At 38.0% G+C, this 23,421-nt stretch overlaps 1 protein-coding gene across 4 annotated transcripts in view; it reads left to right on the top strand.

Annotated features, from left to right (window-relative positions):
- VCAN (versican) overlaps positions 1–23,421 on the top strand; it is a 109,405-nt gene that overhangs the window by 51,161 nt on the left and 34,823 nt on the right. For 2 of the 4 annotated variants that reach the window (XM_032847135.1, XM_032847140.1), the window contains one exon: positions 14,925–20,153. The exons of the other annotated variants lie outside the window; for them this stretch is intronic. In XM_032847135.1, coding sequence (XP_032703026.1) covers positions 14,925–20,153 — 5,229 coding nt within the window. The remainder of the gene's footprint in view (positions 1–14,924; positions 20,154–23,421) is intronic. 4 annotated transcript variants of the gene reach the window in all.

Below are 23,421 nucleotides of genomic sequence, written 5' to 3'. Positions count from 1 at the left end.
GATTGGACATCACTGTCCTGCTAATGAAGCCGTTTCCTGGAAACTATATCATGTCTCCTGTCTCTTATATTCCTTTTCCACCTCTTGAAACTGGGATCAGAGGGAGAAGATGAGTTGACAAGTAGTGGAAATGAGGACTGATGGTAGTAGGGTTGGAAAAGTGACAAGACAATATTACTATGAAAAACAAAAAGCCAAAGTGAAAGGGAATTACTACTAGCACTTAATTTTAGAATTTTTAAAAAATGCTTGAGTGAATGACTATGCAGAAGTTTTTCCCAATTTAGATGACTCGCAAATTAGTGTAGATACTAAGTTGAATCAAATAGTAGAGAAAACAGTAAAAACTAGTCTGCATTTAAAATCTCTTAAAATGGGAAACTGTGTGATAAGGTTAAGGTGATCAAATTATAAAATAGAAGATGTGCAACTCAGTCTCCCTGAAAGCATTGACAGTCATCAGAAAAAAAAAAAAAAAAATCCAAGTTGGTAAATGGTGACTTGAATGGAGGGTCTGAGTCACCTGATCCAGAACCCATTTATACAAAGGTGCGTGTTTATATTGGAGTTGTTAACTTAGTTCAACTGGGTCTGAGAAACATGCCTAGGTATGTCCTCTTCCTTCTTCCACTTTTAAAACATGGGATCATGATTTGCTTTCAAACCAGTTTTTCTTCAGCGCAGAATACTCTGTGGAAAGGGAATTGTTGGGTATCCCCATCAGGACCAGATTCCAATGTGTGTATGGTGGGGTGCGTCGGTGTAGAGCCTGTATCTATCTAGATCCCTCCCTCATTTCTCTGTCTCTCTCTTTCATCTGTCATTTTTGTATATTTTATATATGTCATTCTTCTGAAGACTAAAAGTGTTGATTATTTCTTGACAAGACAATGAGGTTTACTCAGAAACAGCTGCTTACTTTTACAAATTTTACTTGTTTTCTATGAGAAATTTAATTTTTCAAGCATCTTGAACTTAGGCAAGGGAAAACGTTAAAGCAGATGTTAAATTAATGGGTTCTAAGGCAGGTGTACATTAATAAGGAAAAATATATATGTGCCTGGAAACCAACTTCTTTATGTGTCAAGGCACATTTTTCCAGATTGGAAAATCCTTGGTTCATGTATGAACTTGTATAAATCTCTTCACAAACACAGAACCGACCTCTACATATACTGTATATTCAAGCAAGCAAAAATGCCACCCATGCTACACTAAACCAAGGCATTCATAATTTTTTGCTATGCTCAGCAAGTCTCATAAATCTTGACTTTTTTTTTTTTAACTACCATGAAACGAAACATGCTACTCAAGAAACGTTTATGTTATATTTGCTGAAATGGATCTTAATAGCAACTTAAGGTACTGTTGCTGGAGGGCAACTGTAGTTAGCATTAAAAAAAAAAATCTGAAGGAACTTTCAGCTCATAAAAGTTTTATGAGCTGAAAAATGCTATGGGGTGTGTTTAACAGTGGTTCAGGGGATACTGAAAACATGACTCCTGTCTACTTCAGGAGTAATTTGCACACCTGCATTATGAAAAATTATTGAAAGGCTTTCTTTGTGAACACATATGAAGTCTACAGGATTTAGTGGTGTGGGAATAGTTTCTTCAATTCTGTTTTTTGTTTTTTTTTTTTTAAAGAACGCTCCTCTAAATCATCAAAAAAGTTAGTGTGACAGAACTGTGAATGTCTTTAAAAACTGGTGTGCTATTATCATTAAACCAAAGAATTATTTGGAAATGTACAGATATTAAATTCAAACATTATTATGCAAATGCTCATAGTTATAACCTTAAAATAGATGGTTTATTAGTTTTTTTAATGAGTTCATATATATTCCATATGATTTGTCAGGCCAGCTCGATGTTATTTGTTTCATCAAACATTCATTTTTGCTAGTTTTATAATTTATATCTAAGTGCAGGGCAGGTATAAAGCCAATACTAAACTATAAAGTGATACAGATATTAAAATATTGATGAAATTATTAATATAATGATATTAGAGATTAATGAGATGTTGAGAAATAATTTTGACCTCTATCTTAGAATTCATTTTGCTCAGTTTCTGTATTGAAAATTATGGCACCTTATTGCTTATATCATTGAGAAATAACTCTTACATGATTAATTCCTCCTGCATTTTTGTTTGTACTTTGGAGAAATGTACGTAAAGCTGAAGGCATTGGGGAGAGAATGAAGAATAAGGGCGTTGGTTCTGAGAACAGGAAATAGACACCTGGCAAAATGGCAGTATTTATTTCATTGCATTCACAATCATCGTTTTTTAAAAGGCAATGTTTATATGAGATTGCTTCATATAACTTTTCAAAATCACATATTTTTCATTTTGATAGAATTGATTATATAGAAAAATTACTTTAAAATTTTTTTATTATAGCAGATTCCTTTCTTCAAATAAAACCTTATTAGGAACACTATATCTTGAGGAGATAAAAAGTGGCTCCCCTGTTTAATATCTGACAGGCAGCTATACTCACCACTATACCAGCAACGCTGCATTGTTCTGGTTGACGTTTGAGAAAGGAGATCAGGACCCCCAATTTCTTGGGACCTCTCTCTTAACTTGTGATAGTTTCTAAAATAATAAGTACCTCAGACCACGGCTAGAAAAAGAATACCGTCATCTAGCTAATTCAAAAGCAATCAGCAACAATTATTCATTCCTGAATGAATTGATCTTTTTAACGTAAAAGCATTTTTTTTTATGATGTTATTTATTTATTAGAGAGATGGAGAGAGAGCACAACTAGGCAGCAGGCAGAGAGAGAGGGAGAAACAGGCTCTCCACTGAGCAGGGAGCCCGACGCGGGGCTTGATCCCAGGATCATGGGATTGTGACCTGAGCCGAAGGCAGCTGCTTAACCAACTGAGCCATCCAGGTGCCCCAAAAGCATTTTTTAAATTGGTCTGATTATCAATACTTTATCTCACTATCATCATATGCGTCCACTGATATTTACCTTTGAATAACTTTGTATGATGCTGAATAAAGCAAATTAGGCAAATCTAGGTTTTTTTTCCCCAAAGATGTTATTTACTTATTTGAAAGAGGGAGAGAGAGAGAGAGCATGGGCACAAGCAAGGGGAGGGGCAGGCAAAGGGAGAGAGAGAAGCAGGCTCCCTGCTTAGCAGGGAGCTCTATACGGTGCTCCATCCCAGGACCCTGGGATCATGACCTGGGCCCAAGGCAGACACTTAACCTACTGAGACACCCAGGCACCTGCAAATATACTTTCAATCTCACTGATGCCTATGTGTCATCAAGGTAGTACATAGTTACATTTCAGAATATCACATGCATGTGCAGAGCTCAGTCATCATCAAGCTTGCAGAGCTTGATACTTTCAGGGCACGATTTACATCTATTTTCATGTTTAAGCATTGGAGATCGGTTGTGAGACAACTAGGGAAAGTATTGCCAGTGGGCGAATGGAGGCATGTGTTTAGGTTTAGTTTGCTGCTAATATGGGGGACAACGTATGCTGTTCAGATACCTGCTGTGTCAAGATAACAGCACCCTGAAATTGGTAGCCCTGGGTCTGGGCTGCTTCTTCCCGGTAGAATTTTGGAGCACATCCCTGAAATTGGTTGGGGCTGGTGCTTGCACACATGAGTGGTTCTCTTTGCTGGGCTTCCACTGTGGCTCCCTGCCAGAGAAGCACATTTCTTTCTGCAGGGAATTAGGATGGCTTCTCCCATCCCTCCTTTACTGCCTGAAATCTGGAAAAGGATTAAGTTCCTCTTCCATTAGTCAAATAAAATGAAAAGGGAAGAGGCTATATCTTCCCTTTGTTTCTACACTTTGAAGAAAAAAATTGACCCTAGTGTTTCTAAATGATTAGTGAGTTTAACCCTGTATTGCAGATCAAAGGTTACCTTTCTAAAAATTCCTTCTAAATGTAGTATTTTGTATGTGTCACACGTAATGTGCACACCACTCACATGTAGACATACATACACAAGCACACAATAGACCCTCAATTTTTAAAATGCTCTATGAATGTTTGATTAACCCACTCACCTCGAGGAAAAATTGAAGAAACTGAAATTGTTTCTTCACAGGTTAAAGTTTAATAAAAGACATGTTCCATAGATAGCTAAAAAGGCCTTTGTTATCTTCCTAAAATGAGCCTCTTCTTTCTGAAAATAGCATTTGCAGTTAAAACTTAGGAGTTCTCAAAACTACTATTGAGGTGGGGCATTATTTAAAGACAAATGCCACTTAGCTGTCACTGGCAGTGAACTTGAGAGAAAGGCACAGACTGTCTTCCAGCAGAGTACAGTCAAGGAAGATTTATCTTTAGTTAAATCTACAGCATGCCTAGTCCTTTGACAGATATTAAAAGAGACACAAAATAAACATAAACTGCTCCCAAGGACTTTAAACGCATTCTGGGGAGCCAGCATTAACACAATTAGGTATAATTACAGTACAGAAAAATACAGTTACACACTAGGTAACGTGATACCAACTATAAATGGCAGTTGAGATCTGCGAAGGAAGGAATCAATGAAGACAGGAAGCCAGAGACTATTTTATGAGAAGGGAGAAACTTCAGCTAGTCCTTGTTGGAGAGGAAGATCAAAAACAAATGACTGGAAGCCAGTTATTAGCCAGCCTCTTGCTGCCCAGCAGAGACTCATCAGTGGAGCTAAGGAGCCACAAGCATAATCAGGCATTTTTCTAAATCACACTTGGATGACAGAGGGGCACGGCCCACTCAGGAAGATGAATGCCTTCTTAGTGTTCACCTAGAAACCTGTGCAGGTGGGTGAACACCAAATACTCAGCCAACTTCTTCAGGAGGGAGTGCTCTCATAAGACTTTCCTGTGCTTCAGTGATTCATGCTTTTTGACAAATACAGCATCTCCTGTAGGTTAAGTATGTTTAACTTTTCAAAATATATTCCCATGAAATATCATGGTTCAGAGTTACACATATAACTTGTAAAGTTAAATGGCATGGAACTGCTTTTTAAAGAGTGGGCTGTGTACTCTAAAAGGTGAGCTAAAGGTTTACGCCATCTTAATTCAGTAGTATTACAGAAGCAAGTGCTAGAAGTTGGTGAGTCTGGAGTCAGTCTCTCCTTCACTTATCTGCAGTGTGGACCCAGAAATTTCTTAGGTTCACCGTCAGAATTTTTTTGCCAGTAAATTAGACCTAATGGCTATTACTGTGTAGAAGGAATGTTTCCTAAACTTTGACACATACTCTTTTTTCCAAATCACAGGGATCATGAAACGAGATGATCACGTGTGTACATGTACACACACATACGTGTATACACACCTATACACAAAATACACAGATATATGTTTTCTCATTTATTCAACAAGTAGTCAAGTAATGACCACACATAAGATTCTCCACTAGAACTGGATTCTTGAAGCACGTTCTGTGATTCTCTGAATGAATGTGGATGGGTGGTCAGTTAGCCCCATAAGATCGATGGCAGAGGTAGTTGACGTCCTGGAAGGAGCCTTTGGAAACAGGCCTGGGTTCATTGTCAGCATTGTGATTTCCATCTGTTTGGTCGTAAAGATTGCTTTATCTCAGGAGGTCTTAGTTGTTATAACATTTAAAATGTATAATAATACCACAAACTCACCAGGTTTCTTAGAGGAGGAAGGGATCTCTTTGAGGGCTTTTCGGTCCCTGTGGTAGGCACATCACACCAATATTCTTGTGACAACAAAGGACTCCATGTAGTGCCTGGCACGTGGGGACTACTGAGTACAAATTAATCCCCTCTCTGCCTTAGCAGTTGTTTTATTCTGGACGTCAATGTGTAGGGACACTTATAGATTGTTTTGTACTGGAAAAAGGTAAAAAAAATTTAATTATCTTAAAAATTCCAGATTTAGACACATAGGGAGCCAAATATAACTATACTGTAGTATCCCTGTGACTGTAAGAGCTTGTTAAAATTTTAATCCTCTATGAATTGTGTTTGTCTAGGGTGATGCCATTTTGGGTGCAAATCAGAGGCAGCTGCAACCCTTATTTAAAATTTAAATGTAGTATTGATTCTACAGCACCTATATGTAGAATTCATTAGCTTTCTGCTATTTCTTCATGTGTGAGAATTGGGCTTATGATTTTGATAACCACCCATTTAATTTTTTTTTTTCCAAAGAAAAAGATCTTTTCACAAATTCTTTATAAATTTTTTCCAGGTACTAGGCCTAGTCTCTTCTTGCATATTCATGGAATGCATGGGCATTCCCTGCTGTCTTTTTGTTGTTGTCAAGGAAACCCCCAGTTCTCTACACAGGGATTACATTCTTCTTTCTTAATAGCTCTTAGATCATTCATTTGTGCAATGAATAAAAAATGTATTCATGGGCCCAGACAGTGTTCAGAACATTTCTGAGGGAAGGGATGTAGCCAAGGGGAGAGACGTGCATCGTGAAAGGAGCAAGAGGGATAAAAGAAAAGGAAAAAGAAATGCTCTCTGGTGTTTCATTTTTATGACGTAAAGCTGAAAATTGTATATTTTTAATAAGGCATTGCCTATTTGTATCAGTTTACAAAATGTGTGACATTACACCTCAGTGAGGGAGGTCATTCAGGTACAAGAAGAGTTGCCTATTCAGCTGTTTCATTGGTAGAATGACTCCAAGAAGGGGGCGTTGGCGAAGAGGTAGGGATTGGGGATGTGTTTTAGTGAAAACTGCTGTATATATTTTTTCATTTGTATCAAAGTGCTTTGAATTTTTTTTAACACCATAATTGAGGTGATAGAAAATGTAAAATAGTCTTTCATCCCAGAGCCATCATGTGAACAACTGAGAACCTATTTTATTGTATTACAAATGGTGTTCCTTAGAGAGGTATATGGGTGTTTAGACTTTTTGAGTACAGATCAGGAGGAAAACACCTATCTATTGGTAAGAAGGCTGTAATTGTCGTAAAAAGAATGATTAGACTCTTGGGAGGAAAATAAATTATGATAAGCCTTCTAAATACTTGTTGGAATTATTGTAATAGTGGACAAAGTATTTCTCCATAAATAATTTAAAGTGTAAGTGTGAAAGGAAGACTCTCTGGAGTGAGAGGGAAAGTTTAATTATATTTCAGCATCTGTGTCTATAAAAATTTGACCTATTGTGTTTTGATATTATGTCCAGATGTGCTTGCACACGTGTATAATTGACCGGCTTCTGGTGGCTTCATCTTTTGGCTTTGTCCTGTAGTCTTCTTGGTTTCTCACAGGGTGATTTAAGTTGCTTTGGCCATGTGCTGCAAAGAGTAGGTTTCTGAAGGTTTTGGTTTTCCTAAGTTGAAAAAGGAAAAGGAAATATATTAAAGTATATTTCTGTAGAGTATAACGGAATATACTATAGTTACCATTTTTCACTATGCTGCACACTCACCTTACTCTGCTCTGTAGGGAAGCCATTTGACTGTCTGCAGATGAAACATTCTCCTCCCATCTCTTCACACTCACTTCCAGGAAATAATTGGAAGTGTTGAAATAAAGTCATTCAGTCAAGCTATTGTGTGGCTGGAGAAAAGAAGATAACGCAATCTATTGCTTAACAGGGAAGGCAACTTGAAATAATTAGTAAGCAAAACATATAATAAAGACTATTTGCTTGTTTTAGTAAAAAGAGAAAACTAGACATGATATAAAATAAATTAATAGAAGAAGCATCTTTAGATTTTGCTTCACAGGAAACTCTGGGCACTCATTCCCTTACTGAGCAACCACTCAGCTTGCCTGGGAGGGCCCAGAGCTACACTAACCAGGCACCAGGCAGCTAACCAAAAGTGATGCCATTCTGAGCACGGGGGTTTGAGAAACACCAGGAAATGGCCCAGTGCATAAATACTGCCAACACCACTTCTCAACCCTTGCTGACTATTAGAATGACCCAGGAGCCTCTAAGTAAAAATGCCCGTGTCCCTATCCCTCATCAGACAACTTGAATTTGGATTTCTAGTGGGAGGGCCCCGACATTTGTACTTTTGGTTAGTTTGTTTTCTTAAATTTCCTTCATTTATTTTTCATTACTAGATATCTGTATTTTTAAAAGTGTGATTTTGATACAGTGAGCGTTGAACATCAGTAAAGTAAAAGATACAACCAGTTTGGGCTGAGGAGTTTTAAAGAAGATGTCCTGGAGAACCGAGGGCTTTAGCTGGATCATTCATAAATGCAAGGTCAAGTTCAAAGGAGGATTTAGAAGCATTCCAAGTTGGTCGGAGGGCTCTTCTTGAACAGAAGTTGAGCCAGGAATTAGGAGTATAATAAGTTGGGGACATGGAGTTGCTGAGCTCCAAGGCAGCACAGAATTCTAACAGAGAACTGAAGGAAGAGGATAAATATGGGACAGTTCATGGGACCGTTCAAACGCCCTGTTGAAGAAGTCAGATAGAAGAGGTGAGCAGAAACTGCTATTGACTATTGAAGAAAGGAGTAACATAATTAAAAATAAAATGGTGTCTGGTAAAGTTTACCTTACCAGTGATGATTTAGAGGTCTTAGAAAAGAAGTATAAACATATTTATGAGAGGCATTTGTTTTACTTTACTCAAAGCATTTTTCTGGTGTTAGGATATTTGGTATCTATCTATCTATCTATCTATCTATCTATCATCTGTCAAAGGCTTTCACAATGTTGGAGAAGTGAAAAGAATAATAAATATACTGCCTGTGGTTGGTTCTTGTTTATTTGTTATATTTTAAAGCAACTTTGAAACCTAAGTAACCTGGCTTACTTCTCTTTCATATAGTTCTTTATCTTATCTCATTGTTCAGAAATGCTTGAAGGTCCCAAACTTACTTGATTGTTCTCCAGGAAAGCCCATGCTCTTTAAATATTGGAAGTTGCAAAGTCCCCTAGGGCTTTTCTGTAAGTAAGAAGAGCTCACACTTGGTGAAATCTCTTTGAGCACACTTAGACCAGATGACTCTATCTAAACACATTCTTTCCACTTGAAGGAATAGCATTATTAGGGGATTATCTCAAGTTGGGGAAAAGAGATGATTTTTATCATCCTCATAACATGTCTGCCTCTTTAAAGTGAGGCCATCAGAAACGCTTATGTTGTTTATACACATGTATTACCCTTTCTGGGTGTAAAATTCATGAATTAAAAAATATCAAGCTCCCGCTCAGCAGGAGTAGGCTACGTCTACGGTAACATGCTTGGGAGATGCACCAAATGAACCTCAGCTAGCAGAGTTAATAGGGAGGTAGGGGTCACAGAGTCCAGTGCTGGTCTCCCAATGTTCAGATTAGTCTCTCTTATCTCTGAGGAGATTGAGTATTGATGTAAATATCACTTGATTTTCAGTTATTGAGGTAATTAAGGGTGCAAACATATCTGAAGAGATTTGGGGAGGGTGTTTATATCTCGATTACTAACCTCAATTTTTGTAGCATATTGAGTCAGCACCATTTTTAGTGTCTCAAATTTTGAGACTATTAGGGGATTTAGGATATCTGAAACAATCTGATTGAAATTTCTATTAGGTGGGAGCACCTGGGTGGCTCAGTCAATTAAGCATCTGATTGCGGCTCAGGAATCAAGCCCCATGTTGGGCTTCCCTGCTCAGCTGGGAGCCTGCTGCTCCTTCTCCCTCTGCCCCTCCCCCTGCTTGTGCTCACTTTCTGTCTCTCTCTCAAATAAATAAAATCTTTAAAAAAGATTAGGTGATTTTCTTTGCTTCCTGAGCTGCCAGCATTGTATTTTAAATTAAGAACACATCAAATATGAAGGAAGTTGAGGCATTTTTTTCTCTCTGGTTGTTGGACCTATAGATAAGTGTCAGAAAACATATAAACATCTTAAAGAACTTCAGACTTTCTCTATTTAAATTCTATAAGTATTGCTCAGCCACTTCAGTATGGTTGCCTATTTTATTTTTAAAATAAGAGAACAAACTATTTTTGTTGCACATTAAAATGAAATCCATTTTACTAAAGAAATGTGATCCTACTATATCTCTGCTGAGTATATTGGTATATAGTTATATTTAATTAAAAGCTCTTAAACTTAAATTGTAAAATTCCCCGAAGAGAATGTGAACCTTAGCCAGCTGCCTATGCATCTTAGCAACAATGTTTTGTGTCCACTAGCAGCATGACTGGAAGATTGTGCTATGTCCACAAAATTCTGCCATGAAGTACTTAAATATACTTGGTGAATAATTTGAGGTCAGCTAGGAATTAAGTGTTGTGTGAAATGCCATTAAAAAATCTATTAACTGTGGTACTAGTATATTCAAGTCAAGCTGTTAAAATACGTTTGTATAAACATAGAACAGATTATACATACACTGTGTAGAGTTCTGTGGTTTGACTCTTGAAATCCAAATAAAAGTTATATTATCCTTAGAATAAAATTCTAAAATAGAGAGTCTTTTATAAGGACTTGTTCATCTAAGAGCTGGGAATGTTAATTACTCCATTAGGTTGCACTGTTAATAGGAACTAGAGCAGATCATGATTTTGGAGTAAGATACCTGCTTTTAGAATGCACAGGTGTCTCCCCACCACAACCCACAAAGAAAATTTATATGGTTTGCAATCATGATAGTACTTATAACTGTCTAATAACATGGGTGGTGGGTGGTGGTAGTAACAAGAAAGAGGGATGAAGAAATAATTTTAAAGACTGAATAATAAAAAGGAGTAAAGGGGAATCTGGGTGAGATGTCCAGTAGCCATAACAGGAATATAAGATGGTGGCAAAGAACTCGCCCATCTGTGCTGGGTAGATTTCAGAGCTCCACACCCCCTGTGAGATTTTTAAAGTATGAGAACACATTAGCCACACTGACAGAATAAAATGTAGATTGATCTGTAGAGAACCTGTTGGTGGGAAAAAAATATGTTTAAAGCCCTAGAAAATGAACATTTCCCTCACCCTCAAGACAATATTAAGAAATCTGATGAAAGCATTTGGAAGCTGACACAACTTACTTAAACAATGAATATTAGTCACTTAGTTATGAGACTATAGAAAAAGGAAACAAAATAATTTCAGCTGTTATTTTGTATCTGTTTTATTTAAGAATTCCCCTCTAGTAGAACATTTTTGTGATACAGATCAAATGAGCACATGTTAAAATCTATCTCTTCTTCTCAGTCACTGTTTAGTATAATGTGCTGATAGTTCTTTGGTGGTCACTGGCTTCATGGTATAATGAGAAGCATAAGACAAAACAGCTTAAGATGTTTCTGTGTTTTCTACTATTCTGAGAGTAAGTCAGATCAGACACGGGAGGCAGGTGCAAGAAGGAATCCTAGGTTAAATATAATGATTGGTACATTTGCAATATGTACACCCCAAAATTTTCCTTTTCAAATTAAGAGAAACAAGTGTAATAAGGCCATTTTTTTAACCTCTTGGAAAGAGCGTTTGTTTGAAAAAGAGAAAAAGAGGCAGGTAGGCAGACAAACAGACTTAGAAGATATTCTTGGAGGTTCTATGTCTCTACAGAGTTTCAAGCATCTGCAATACAGTCTGGCACATAATAGGTAGTACATTTTATGCAGTCAGTTGTCCTTTAGGAAGATAATACAGTTGGGTGGCATGCGTGGTTGTGGTAGTGAATTTAATTTTATGTGCAAAAACCAAGATGCAAAGGCCAACTCTGCTACGTTTGTATTGCTGTGATAGAAATATTGTGATATTTACTTGGGTTAGAAAATGGAATATATTGCATCTAACATTTGAATCTTTGGGTAAAATATTCTGATATGATGGTCTGAAGTGCTAAGGGAGGTCCCCATAGATTCACGTACAATACGAAATGTGGAAGTTCATTATCTAAGTGGAAACTGGACTAAAACAGCATTACACTTTGTTCATTGGAATTAAAATTAGAAAAATATAAAGTAAATGCCAGGGTGTTTTATTAATTGAATTAAGTAGATTTAATAAGAATTGATAGTCAATGAAATTAGTATATAAATTGTTGATTTACAATTATAGTTCTTTGTTTTCTATTCTAGAGGAAAAAAAACATTTAATTTTAAATTATTCATTCCTTTGTAAAACACTTAAGTGAACATCATGACATGTCAGTTCCTTCGACACACTGAGAGTTAATGCAGTGACACACCTTAGTGTCTTCTCTCTCTCTCTCTCTCTCTGCTTTTCTTCACCCCACTTATTTTTAGAGCTACCACCATTCTTCATTGATGGGACCTCCATTTATATTCACTAAGAAGGTGATGGGATATGTTTTAATCGGTTTTTCTTTTTTTACTAATTTTTAAAGTAAGGAATTTATTTAGAAACCTATATAAACCTATGCAGGCGATGAGTTTTATTTACCCTGTTCCTGGCCTAGGAGTTTATAAATAAACACTATCAAGCAGTCATTTCCTTATTTTTCCTATGTTTGTTTGGAGAAGCTTGGCTGAATGGTTAGTTTTACCTTCATTATTTATAAAACAGTAAAAAATGTGGTGGGATTCTTTCTATGCTTGACACAAAACTGTGTTTCTTATTTAAAATTCTTTCCATATTTAAATGGAAGATTCTGTGTGAATTTAGTGTCCATGTGTGATACTTCTTGATGCAAATCCCAGTTTTATTTACACCTCATGAAATCTAATGCAAAAGGTTGAACGTAAAATGAGAATATTAGCAGTTGAAGATAGGCATACTTTTGAAGCTCCAGTTAGATGCTATAAAGTTGTACAAAATAGTTTTCCTGAGTCTGGCTTACCTTGACTATGTTAAAATAGTATTAGCAATGAGATACTACTTAAGCTGGTGATTAGATAAAATTGCTGATATGATATTTGAAAAGATTCATTTGTACAAAGGCATTTAAAATGTATTCTCATATACATATATGTACATATGCATATATATTATCACTTTTTTTCATAGCAAAACAGTGGGCTTCATTGCAAGCACTATTAAGAGATATCTATCTGAAGATTTTAAAAGTGTCCTCGTCTAAAACATACACACCATGAGACACTGTAAGAGCACAATAACAACTTCAGTGATGTAATATTGAACGAGCTTATGCTTCTAATTATATTTTTTGAAAAAACGTAAGGCATTTAGTCATGTTCTTGTTTGGCAATTAGGAGTTGTTGCAGCATCTGTGGCAGAAATCATTTGTCTTCATTTTATATTTTCGTAATATGCTAGAGTTATGTGTTGATCTCATTTTTCTTATGGTAGAAGAATTTTTTATTCATTTGAATACCCATGAGCCTTTGTTTTTATAGTTGAAAGGCAGAATATCTGAGGTAGAATGAGAGGGAGATTTGGTTATAGGACATATGGTTAGGGTAAGAATAACCCAGCCTTATACAAGTAATATTTTATGGAGATTACACAGTGAAGACATGATGGGATACAGAGAAAAGTTGTTTTTTTGTTTGTTTTGTTTTGTTTTTGCTTTTAGTAGGGTGAAAGGGATAAAGGTAGATAATATGTCTTCCGGTTACATAAAAGTTCTGTGGTCTTTCGTTTTCTAAGCAAACCATAGTTAAAAACATAGAGGAGCTTCTTAGAGTTTTTCTTGGTAGTTCCTGTACTTCTGAATTTATTTTGATGCATAAGGAATACAAGCAAGACCCTTTTTTTCTCGTCTAACTTATCAGTAAATGATTGATGTTGATCTTTTCATACATGGAAAGAAGTGGCTTCTTGCTACAGGAACAATCTTCCTACCAAAGGGGGATAGGGCTGGCTCCGTCATAATTATTCTTTCTGTAAGCTTCTCAGTTTCATCTGAGTGTATGTGGCATGAATTGGGGCTCGGCTGAAAATTAATTCTGCAACAGGAGAGTGAGATACTGTGCAATCCTCCGTGCTGCTCTCTGTCTTCTCACGGGCCCTTGCACACACAGGTACCTTTTCGCACTCCCGTGACAGTGGGACGAAGACAATTGCACTGGCAGAAATCTCTCCTAGGACAACTGAATTACACTCTGATAAAAGTGATGGCCCAGAATTTCCTCCTTCCTGGTGCCCAGACAAGGCGTTTGGCTTGTGTAATTCTGGAAGCACAAGAGTCCATTGAGCTTAGTGGTTGGTACCTTATAGCAATTTACAATTTACAAAAGAGTGTTCTCAGGATATGTGTTATTTAAAGTGTGCTAGTTCAGATGTTTAGATGTGACTCTTGAACTTTCCTTGGAGAAATGTTAATAAAAGGAACTGTAACTGACCCAATCCAGATCACCTCTCATGAAGGACAAAGGTGTGAAGTGTGGGGGGCCCTTCCTTCCTTCTTGGTGTTCTCAGTGAGCTCTCCCTGCGTGGAGCCTCCATGCATGGCCTCCTGCCTGGGTGTCTGGCCCATGGCTACAGCCTTTGCAGCTAAATTTTGTCTCACTGTTACACTGGGGAGGGGCTGTGGTTGCACTGTGAAAGATCTGTAAAGACCCTCTCTTTTACTTTCCTGAAACCAGTCTTCTCTAGGACAGATTATGGCAAGAGAAGGAATCTCTTCTTATTTCCTTACCGAATAGAGGGTGTCTCAGACTCCCCTTACATAAAACAATAATCGCTTACTTTTTCTGTATGATTTGGTGAAATGGTCTTAATTTTTCTTTTTTTTTTTTTTCAGTTCACATGCATATGAATTTCCACATTTCACAATTACAATGTATATATGTGACTCCTTGTTTCATTTTAAGGGTCTTGCTTTGTTAAACATGTTGAAGAGTTCTCATAACCTGTTCCTATAATCTTATATTGAGTTTATTTTTCCGATAGTTAATGTGAATCCACAAGTTTGGAGACTGAGAGCCACGTGTAGAAGGGTAGTTGCACTCTATGTGAAAAGATTCGAATTCTTCTTTGTGTGCATGAGTGTGATCAGTCAGCCTTGCTGTCGATTTCTTCTGTCGTACACTGCCAAATCTTCTATTCAAGTATTGTGAAAACTCTTTGTTTTTTTCAGGTCGAATGAGTGATTTGAGTGTAAGTGGTCATCCAATAGATTCAGAATCTAAAGAAGATGAACCTTGTAGTGAAGAAACAGATCCAGAGCACGAGCTAATTGCTGAAATTTTACCCGAGTTTATTGAAATAGATCTGTACCACAGTGAAGAAGATGAAGAGGAAGACGAAGAGTGTGCAAACGCTACGGACGTCACGACCACCCCATCAGTTCAGTACATTAACGGGAAGCAGCTAGTTACCACTGTGCCCAAGGACCCAGAAGCAGCAGAAGCTAGACGTGGCCAGTTTGAGAGTGTTGCACCTTCTCAAAATTTTTCAGACAGCGGTGAAAGTGAAACACATCTGTTTGTGATCACCGAGACCGGATTGTCTACAGCCGTGCAGCCTAATGAATCAAAAGAAACAACCGAGTCGTTTGAACTTACGTGGAAGCCTGAGACTTACCCTGAAACACCCGAACATTTTTCAAGTGGTGAGCCTGATGTTTTCCCCACAGTCCCGTTCCATGAGGGAAAAGCCACAGAGGGGCCAGAATCAGTCACAGAGAGAGAGCCTCAACTTGATAATCTGGTCCATGAACATATGGAACCTGTAACTCTGTTTTCTGAAGAGTTTTCAGGAGATGCTGCCATTGACCAAGAATCTCAAAAAATCTTTTTGAGGGCTACTGAAGGAACATTTGATGAAGAGGCCGACAAAAGTACTTCTATCGCATATACTCCAAGTATAGTTCCAAGTTCTGTGTCAGCAGATGTTTCAGAGGAAGTATCAGTTGCCTTCACAGGAAATGCCCTCCCTGATGGCCCATTGTCCACTGTAGAAAGCTGGGTAGAAACAACCCCTAGAGAAAATGTAGAGCTCTCAGGGAGTCCTTCAATTCCATTTCCAGAAGGCTCTGGAGAAGCCGAAGAAGATAAAAAGAAAATGTTCACTTTGACAACTGATTTATCACAGAGAAATACTACGGATACACTGGTTACTTTAGACACCAGCAAGATCATGATCACAGAAGGTCTTTTTGATATTTCTGCAACGACCTTTTACTCCGTTTCTCAACAACCTTCTGCAGAAGTAGCACCTACCAAATTTGGAGGGGAAGCAGACACTTCTGAGTGGGTCTTCAGTACATCTCTTGATGGAATGAAAAGGAAAGATGAGGAGGGAACCCCAGGTATAGCTTCTACAGTTCAGGTATATTCATCAACACCAAGATCAGATCAATTGATTTTACCTTCTGAATTAGAAAGCTCAAGTGAACCAACATCTGGCGATTCAGCATCTGCTACCAGGAACAGTTTTATGTCCTCAACAAAACCCACAGAGTCTGAAAATGAAATGACAAGTTCTACTCTTGTCTTTACAGAATCAAATGTTTTAGACAGTCTGGGGGCACAGACTGCTAAGCCCAGCAGTAGCAGTCAACCTGAGGTTCAGGAGGGGCTGTCCACTATTCCAGGGAGCCCCGCCTCTCTCTCTATGGAGCCAGGCTCTGGAGAAGCTGCTGCTGACCCAGAAACAGTCACTGCGTCTTCATTTTCATTAAATTTAGAGTCTGAAAGTCCAACCAGGAAGGAAGCAGCTGGCACTTTGTCTCCCCATGTGGAAACTGTATTCCCTTATGAGCCAACAGGATTAGTTTTGAGTACTGTAATGGACAGAGAGGTTGCTGAAATTGTAAGCCAAACATCCAAAGAAAACTTGATTTCAGAAGTCTCAGGAGAACAAAATCATGGGCCAGGAATAAAGGGCTTTTCTACAGATTTTCCTTTGGAAGAAGATTTCAGTGGTGACTTTAGAGAGTACTCAACAGTAACTTATCCCATAGCAAAAGAAGGAATGGTAATGATGGAAGGCTCTGGAGATGCAGCATTTCAGGATGCCCAGATTTCATCATCTGTAATACCTGCTTCAGATCACACTAACCATAGAGCTGACTCAGAAGGACTGAGGAGTACCTCGGTCAGCACTTCCACCTTCCCTTGGGAAGAGTTCACAGCCTCAGCTGAGGGCTCAGGGGAGCAGCTGGTCTCAGTAAGCAGCTCTGTGGACCAAGTGTTTCCTAGTGCTGTGGGGAATGTTTCTGGTACAGACTCCCCATTCATTGACCAAGGATTGGGAGAAGAAGATGCTATTAATGAAGCCAATGAAAGGACCACGATTTTACCAATAGCAGAAGCTGAAGGTACTGAAGCCACAACAGAAAAGGTGGAAATGACAGTCAGTGGCACAGTTTCAGTGAATTTTCCCCAGACTATGGAGCCAGCCAAATTATGGTCCATGCAAGAAGTCAACCCTGTAAGGCAAGGAATTGAAAGTGAGACAGCATCAGAGGAAAAGATTCAGGAGCCAAAGTCTTTTGAATCCCCTCAAAGTCCGGTTGCACCAGAACAAACAATGTTTGATTCACAGACATTTACTGAAACTGGACTCCGATCCACAGATTATTCTACACGAACAGTGAATTGGACTGACAGTACTGCTGAGGAAATGGAGAAGGAAGGCATTTCCTTCACTGATGTGTCTACTCCAAATCCAGAGTTAAAGGGCTTGGAACTCTATACTGCTCTCCCTGAAGTTACTGAAAAATCCCATTTTTTCTTAGCTACTACCTCAGTGACTGAATCTGTATCAGCTGAAAGTTTAGTTACAGGTTCTCCAATCCAAAAGGAGGAAACTATAAAACCTTTTCCCAAAGTTGTGAGGCCAACGATGATAGAGTCAGATGCTGATCTTTTATTCTCCGGACTGGGATCAGGAGAAGAAGTTTTGGCTATTACAGCTTCAGTGAATTTTACTGAAATGGAGCAAATCGTTACCACATTCTCTCCCCAGCCTTCTCGCATGGAGAGTTTAGAAACCGGCCTCATAAGCGATACAACAGAAGACTATGAGAAAATGGAAAATGTAGCAAATGAAGTTAGACCACCCATTTCCAAAACAGACAGCCTCTCTGAAGATAGTGAGACAACGTCTAGCACAACCTTACTAAAAATTTTAAGTGACACCAGAACTGAAGGACCTTCTATGGCACCTCTCACTTTCTCCACAGATACTGAACATCCTCAAAATCAGACCCACGGTCGGGCGGAAGAAATCCAGACTAGTAGACCTCAACCAGTGACTGAACAAGTCTCTGATGAGAATTCTTCAACAGTGGAAACAAAAGAAACACCAGTCCCTCCCTCTGATTTTCTGGCTAGAACGTATGGTCTTGAAACAGCAATAGGATTTGTTACATCAGCACCAAAACCATCTGACTTGCTTTATGAACATTCTGGAGAGGGATCTGGGGAATTGGATATGGTTGATTTAGTCCACACTTCTGGAACTACTCAGGCAAACAGGCAAGGAAGCACCACATTTGTTTCTGATAGATCCCTGGAAAAACATTCTGAGGTTCCAAGTGCTGAAGCTGTTACTGTTGATGGATTCCCAACAGTTTCAATGTTGCTGCCTCTTGATTTAGAGCAGAATGAAAGCTCCCCTGATCCAACTAGCACACTGTCAAATACAGTGTCATACGAGAGGGCCACAGAAGATGCTGCAGATAGTTTCCAAGACCATCTCAGAGGATTTGAGGATTCCACCATAAAACCTAACAGAAGAAAAACCACTGAAAACATCATTATAGATCTGGACAAAGAGGACAAGGATTTAATATTGACAATTACAGAGAGTACCATTCTTGAAATTCTGCCTGAGCTGACATCAGATAAAAATACTATCATAGATATTGATCACACTAAACCTATATATGTAGACATCCTTGGAATGCAAACGGACATAGATCCAGAGGTACTATCAGGACCACTTGGCAGTAGCGAAGAAAGCACTCAAGTTCAAGAGAAGTATGAGGCAGCGGTTAACCTTTCTTTAACTGAAGAAAACTTTGAGGGTTCTGGTGACCCAATTCTGGCTAACTACATGCAGACAACACATAATGAATCAATGCCTTCTGAAGACAGAAGCCACTTAGATCCCATGGGCTTTACCTTCACACCTGGGCTCCCTCTTCCTAGCACAGAAGCAGAGTTAGATATTTTGCTTCCCACAGCAACATCCCTGCTCCTTCCTAGTACATCTGCCACAGTTAATCCAGATATTGAAGAACCGAAAAGTGAAGCAAAAGTCCTAGATGACATCTTTGAATCAAGTACTTTGTCTGATGGTCAAGCTATTGCAGACCAAAGTGAAGTAATATCAACGTTGGGCCATTTGGAGACACAGGATGAGTATGATGAAAAGAAAAATGTAGGTCCTTCTTTTCAGCCAGAATTCTCATCAGGATCTGAGGAGGCACTGATCGATCCTACACCCTACGTAAGTATTGGTACTATCCACCTTATGGCTCAGAGTTTAACAGAGGCACCTAACCTGATGGAAGGATCCAATCCCTCAGATTACACTGATACAACATCAGCAGTTTCAGCTTTTGAAAAGTTATCCTCTCAGACACCGTCATCTCTGCTCACTGTCTACTTAGGCAGTGGAGCCTCTGAACACACAGAGGACCATGCAGCAAGTACTCTGCCTGGTACAGATGCTGCCACATCTCAGAGGTCTCCAGGAAGTCTGGCAGATATGGAAGTGACTTTCACATCATTGAATGAAGAGCTCCTTCACATAACCGAGCCTCCATCCTTATCTCCTGACACTGGATTAGAACCTTCAGAAGATGAAAGTCATCCTAAGTTATTAGAACAAATGGAAACTTCTTCCACAGAACTGACTGCTGAAGAGGGAACTGAGATTCTCCAAGATTCCCAAACCCAAGCCAATATTCAACTTTCTGGAGAAACAATGACGAGCAATATTAGAACCCCTGAGCCTGGAACTATGGTCACAACTGCAGGTGAAACTAAGTTAGAAGGTGCTACACTGTGGCCACATTCTACTTCTGCTTCTGCAATTTATGGAGTTGAGGCAGATGTCGTGCCTCAGCCCAGCCCACAGACTTCTGAGTGGCCCACCGTTCCTTCCTCTCTGGAAATAAACCCTGAAACCCATGCAGCTTTGATCAGAGGGGAGGATTACACAGTACCAACATCAGAACAGCAAGTAACGACAAGAATTCTTGATTCCAATAATCAGGCAACAGTAAGCATTGCAGAGTTAAATACTGAGCTTCCAACACCATCATTTTCCCTTCTGGAAACTTCTAATGAAACCGGTTTCCTGATTGGCATTAATGAAGAGTCAGTGGAAGGCACAGCAGTCTATTTACCAGGTAAGGTCACAACATTGATAAATCTGTTTCCAAACTTGGAAACAGTCCCTTGATCCTAACACATCTATGCATATAGTTTTTATTGTGATATTAAATCAGTGGAGATTGTTATGTTATTCACATAACCATGGGACAGGCCACATTACTGAGTCCATAATTAGAGGCAAAGAAAATAAGTGTAGAGTATTTCTGGGCTTTATAGATATTCTTTGTATTCTTCTGGGTTTTAGAAACAACATACAGTTATGACATAGAAAAAGTGAAATATAAAGATTCAATTTGGTTTTACCTATAACTAAAATATTGCTTTGTCATATGCCCTGTAGTTACACATCTTAGTTTAAAAACGGGGGGAAATCCCATTTTTAAAAATCTCTCATTGACGGGTGCTATTATGGCAATATCAAAATCTGTCAGGCCTTTAAAATTTTTTGAGTGGTAAATAACTCTAATAAACATCCACATAGTTTGTGCAATATCAGTTATCAGTTCATACTTTTGTGTAATTCCGTGTTCCCGATAATCTGTATAATGCTTCTAGCCCAGTGCCTAGCCAGGTGTGGGGGCAGGGAAGGGGAAGGGGGTATATATTTGCATCCTGCCTGTCAAAAGAGGACCTATTTTTTTTCTTTTAACTGAATGGACAGCAAGCATGAATTTGATATTGGTTCATACAGACTCTCTTACATGATCTTCACAAAAATGCTATGTTATTATTATCATCATCCCCATATTATTATCCCTACTTAGAAGGGCGGGATGTGGATGTTCAGAGAAGTTCTGTAATTTGCTTGTGGTTGCATAGCCACACGCACCATGGCATTGGTGGGATTTGAACCCAGATCAGCTCCACTCCAAAGTCATGGTCTTTTCATTGCTCTTTGCTGGTTACCAATTAATATAGTATAAAAATGAATAATTGATATTTAATTATTTATAAACTAGATATCTTAGAATATTTACTTTGTAGAGTTTATTGTCCTTTTAATCTAGCTTGATAATGCTGACAAGTCTTCTTTAATGGGGTATTTTCTAATAATGTTACTTAAATAACAATGTCAGTGGAATCCACAAATAGCCATTACCACCTAGTGACCTAGTGAAAAAGAAAATAAATAAAAATCCGTACTTCAAGGGCTGTGTTGTTGAAAATATGTTTTATTTTAATGAATATATTTTACAGCATGGATATAGTTGGAATTATTCTCCCCACCGTTTCAATGTTATCTTTTTGCCGCTAATGGTTCTCTGTTTGTTGTGCTTCAGACAGAGTAAAATAATCAATCATAAAGTGCAACTTTTATAAATGACTTAGAGTATTTGGTGAATACAGTTAATTGGAGGTGGTTGATGGATTTTTGTTGTTGTTACTGTCATTCTATATTTAGTCTGTAAATGATAACCTAGTAATCTGGCCAATATTTATTCTCTTATAATTTAGTTGAAAGTTCCTCAGGTTGATGAAATACAATACAGAAATCATGGGTAAGTCATAGAGAGTTAGGTTTGACTGATGGATGAGAAATTTGTGCCAGTAATCCATCCAGACCACAGGATTTACCTAGAATGAGAGCCTGCGTCTTCATTGCAAAGCAAATTGTGACCTTAGGCGAATTCGGTAAACAGTGGCTCACATTGGATTGCCTGGTTTCTCTCTCGTAGGTTCAACTTTCAGAGAGTAATACAAACTGTTTAGGGAAGAACAGAATTCGTCAAAACAAAACTTTTCTCCTGATCTAAACTACTTTAGGTTCACAGAGGACCCACTCTCTTGCCAAGTCCTTGTCCATAGTCTCAGCATGGTGTCTGGAGTCTGTGGTGGGAATAATAATAATACTTCACATTTGTGTGGCACGTCACAGTTTTATCAAGCACTGTCACATACGTGTCATTTTGGTTTTGCATCGAGGGCAGCGTGTAGATGTGTTGTGGATGGCGTCCTTGACAGAGAAGCAGTGTCCTTTCAAAGGCAGAAGGCTAAAATGGCTAGGGAGATTTTGCATATTTTTAGAACTATAGGAGAAAGAGTCTTAGAAAAATTAGGGTCATTTTTGAAGAAGTAGGTGTAAGCATCTGAATCAACCTGATTATAATGTTGAACTCATGCATGTGAATGTCTTATCTGTCAAGTCTTTCTCCTAGTCCAGAATTTACTTTACATTTAGATAGTTTGAGTTTGACTTTGTTGTGTGGAAAGGCTCAGTTACCTTCTAGAGCAGTGCCTCCTTACTTGAATGTTCCTTAAGTTTGTGCTTCATAAGTAGATATCTTTTTTTTTCATGTGTAATTGCTTCAGGGTTTCAGGACTGAAGATTCTTGAAAATATGGTTTTTATTCCATATATAACCTATTTGTCTCAATTATTTTGTAAGACTTTTGACTCTCATCCGAATTTTTAAACATTTTGAAACAAAAGCAATTCTGAAAACTCATTCAAATAATAAATAGAAGCAACTCATTTAAATACAATTATCCAAGCAATACCACAGAATAATATATGTGCTTGAAGTATTGTAAAAATATTTGCCTTTAGGAAACATATCTTAAAGTGTTTCTCAGAAATTTGTGTCTCTGGCCTTTACATTTATCTTCTAGGAGTGTCGATTTTATTTGTGTTCTAATAAGAAAAACTGTAATAAAAATTGGGGGTTTCAAAAAAATGGGGGTCTCATTTTAGGTGAGATTTTTGTCTTTGGGTCTGTTTTTATACAGTAGAGCTTAATTTATGTGTTGCTTTTCTTCAAGTATAGTTTAAAGGAGTACATTTGGAACGTGTTTTTGGAAAAAGCATATTAATGTAGCAGAAGAGACTTCAGTGCACACTTTCGAAGAAAAACAGTTTCTGAGCATTAAGTGGTAAAAGGCAATAATAATTCAAATGATGATAACAAGCCAAACTGCTAAAAAGAATGCATGTTTTGTGTATCCAACCATTTCACATGAACTAACCTCGTTTAAAAGAATACATTTTCCATTCACTGTGCACATATGTGTAATCATTTTTGACTAAAATCAATTGCCATTATCATGCCGACTAAATCTGCAGTAGAATATATTAGTTGCCAGATACTGTACAAAATATTGCTTAGAAATAATGATGACTGAATCCCAGAAATGAATATATGCGATTTGTAACGATTAGTTATAATGCCAAGAAACACTCCAGAGAGTAAAGTTAATGTTAATTTTTATGCATAGTATCTAAATTGCTATAAATGGTAAAGCTTACATTATGGTAGCAATCAGTGGCAATTTATGCTACAAAACA

The sequence above is a fragment of the Lontra canadensis genome, unplaced genomic scaffold, assembly GCF_010015895.1.
Source record: "Lontra canadensis isolate GAN:19392208 unplaced genomic scaffold, GSC_riverotter_1.0 scaffold4, whole genome shotgun sequence".
NCBI lineage: Eukaryota > Metazoa > Chordata > Mammalia > Carnivora > Mustelidae > Lontra > Lontra canadensis.
The sequence above is the reverse complement of the archived record's forward strand: the minus strand, read 5'-3'. Positions and strand labels throughout refer to the sequence as shown.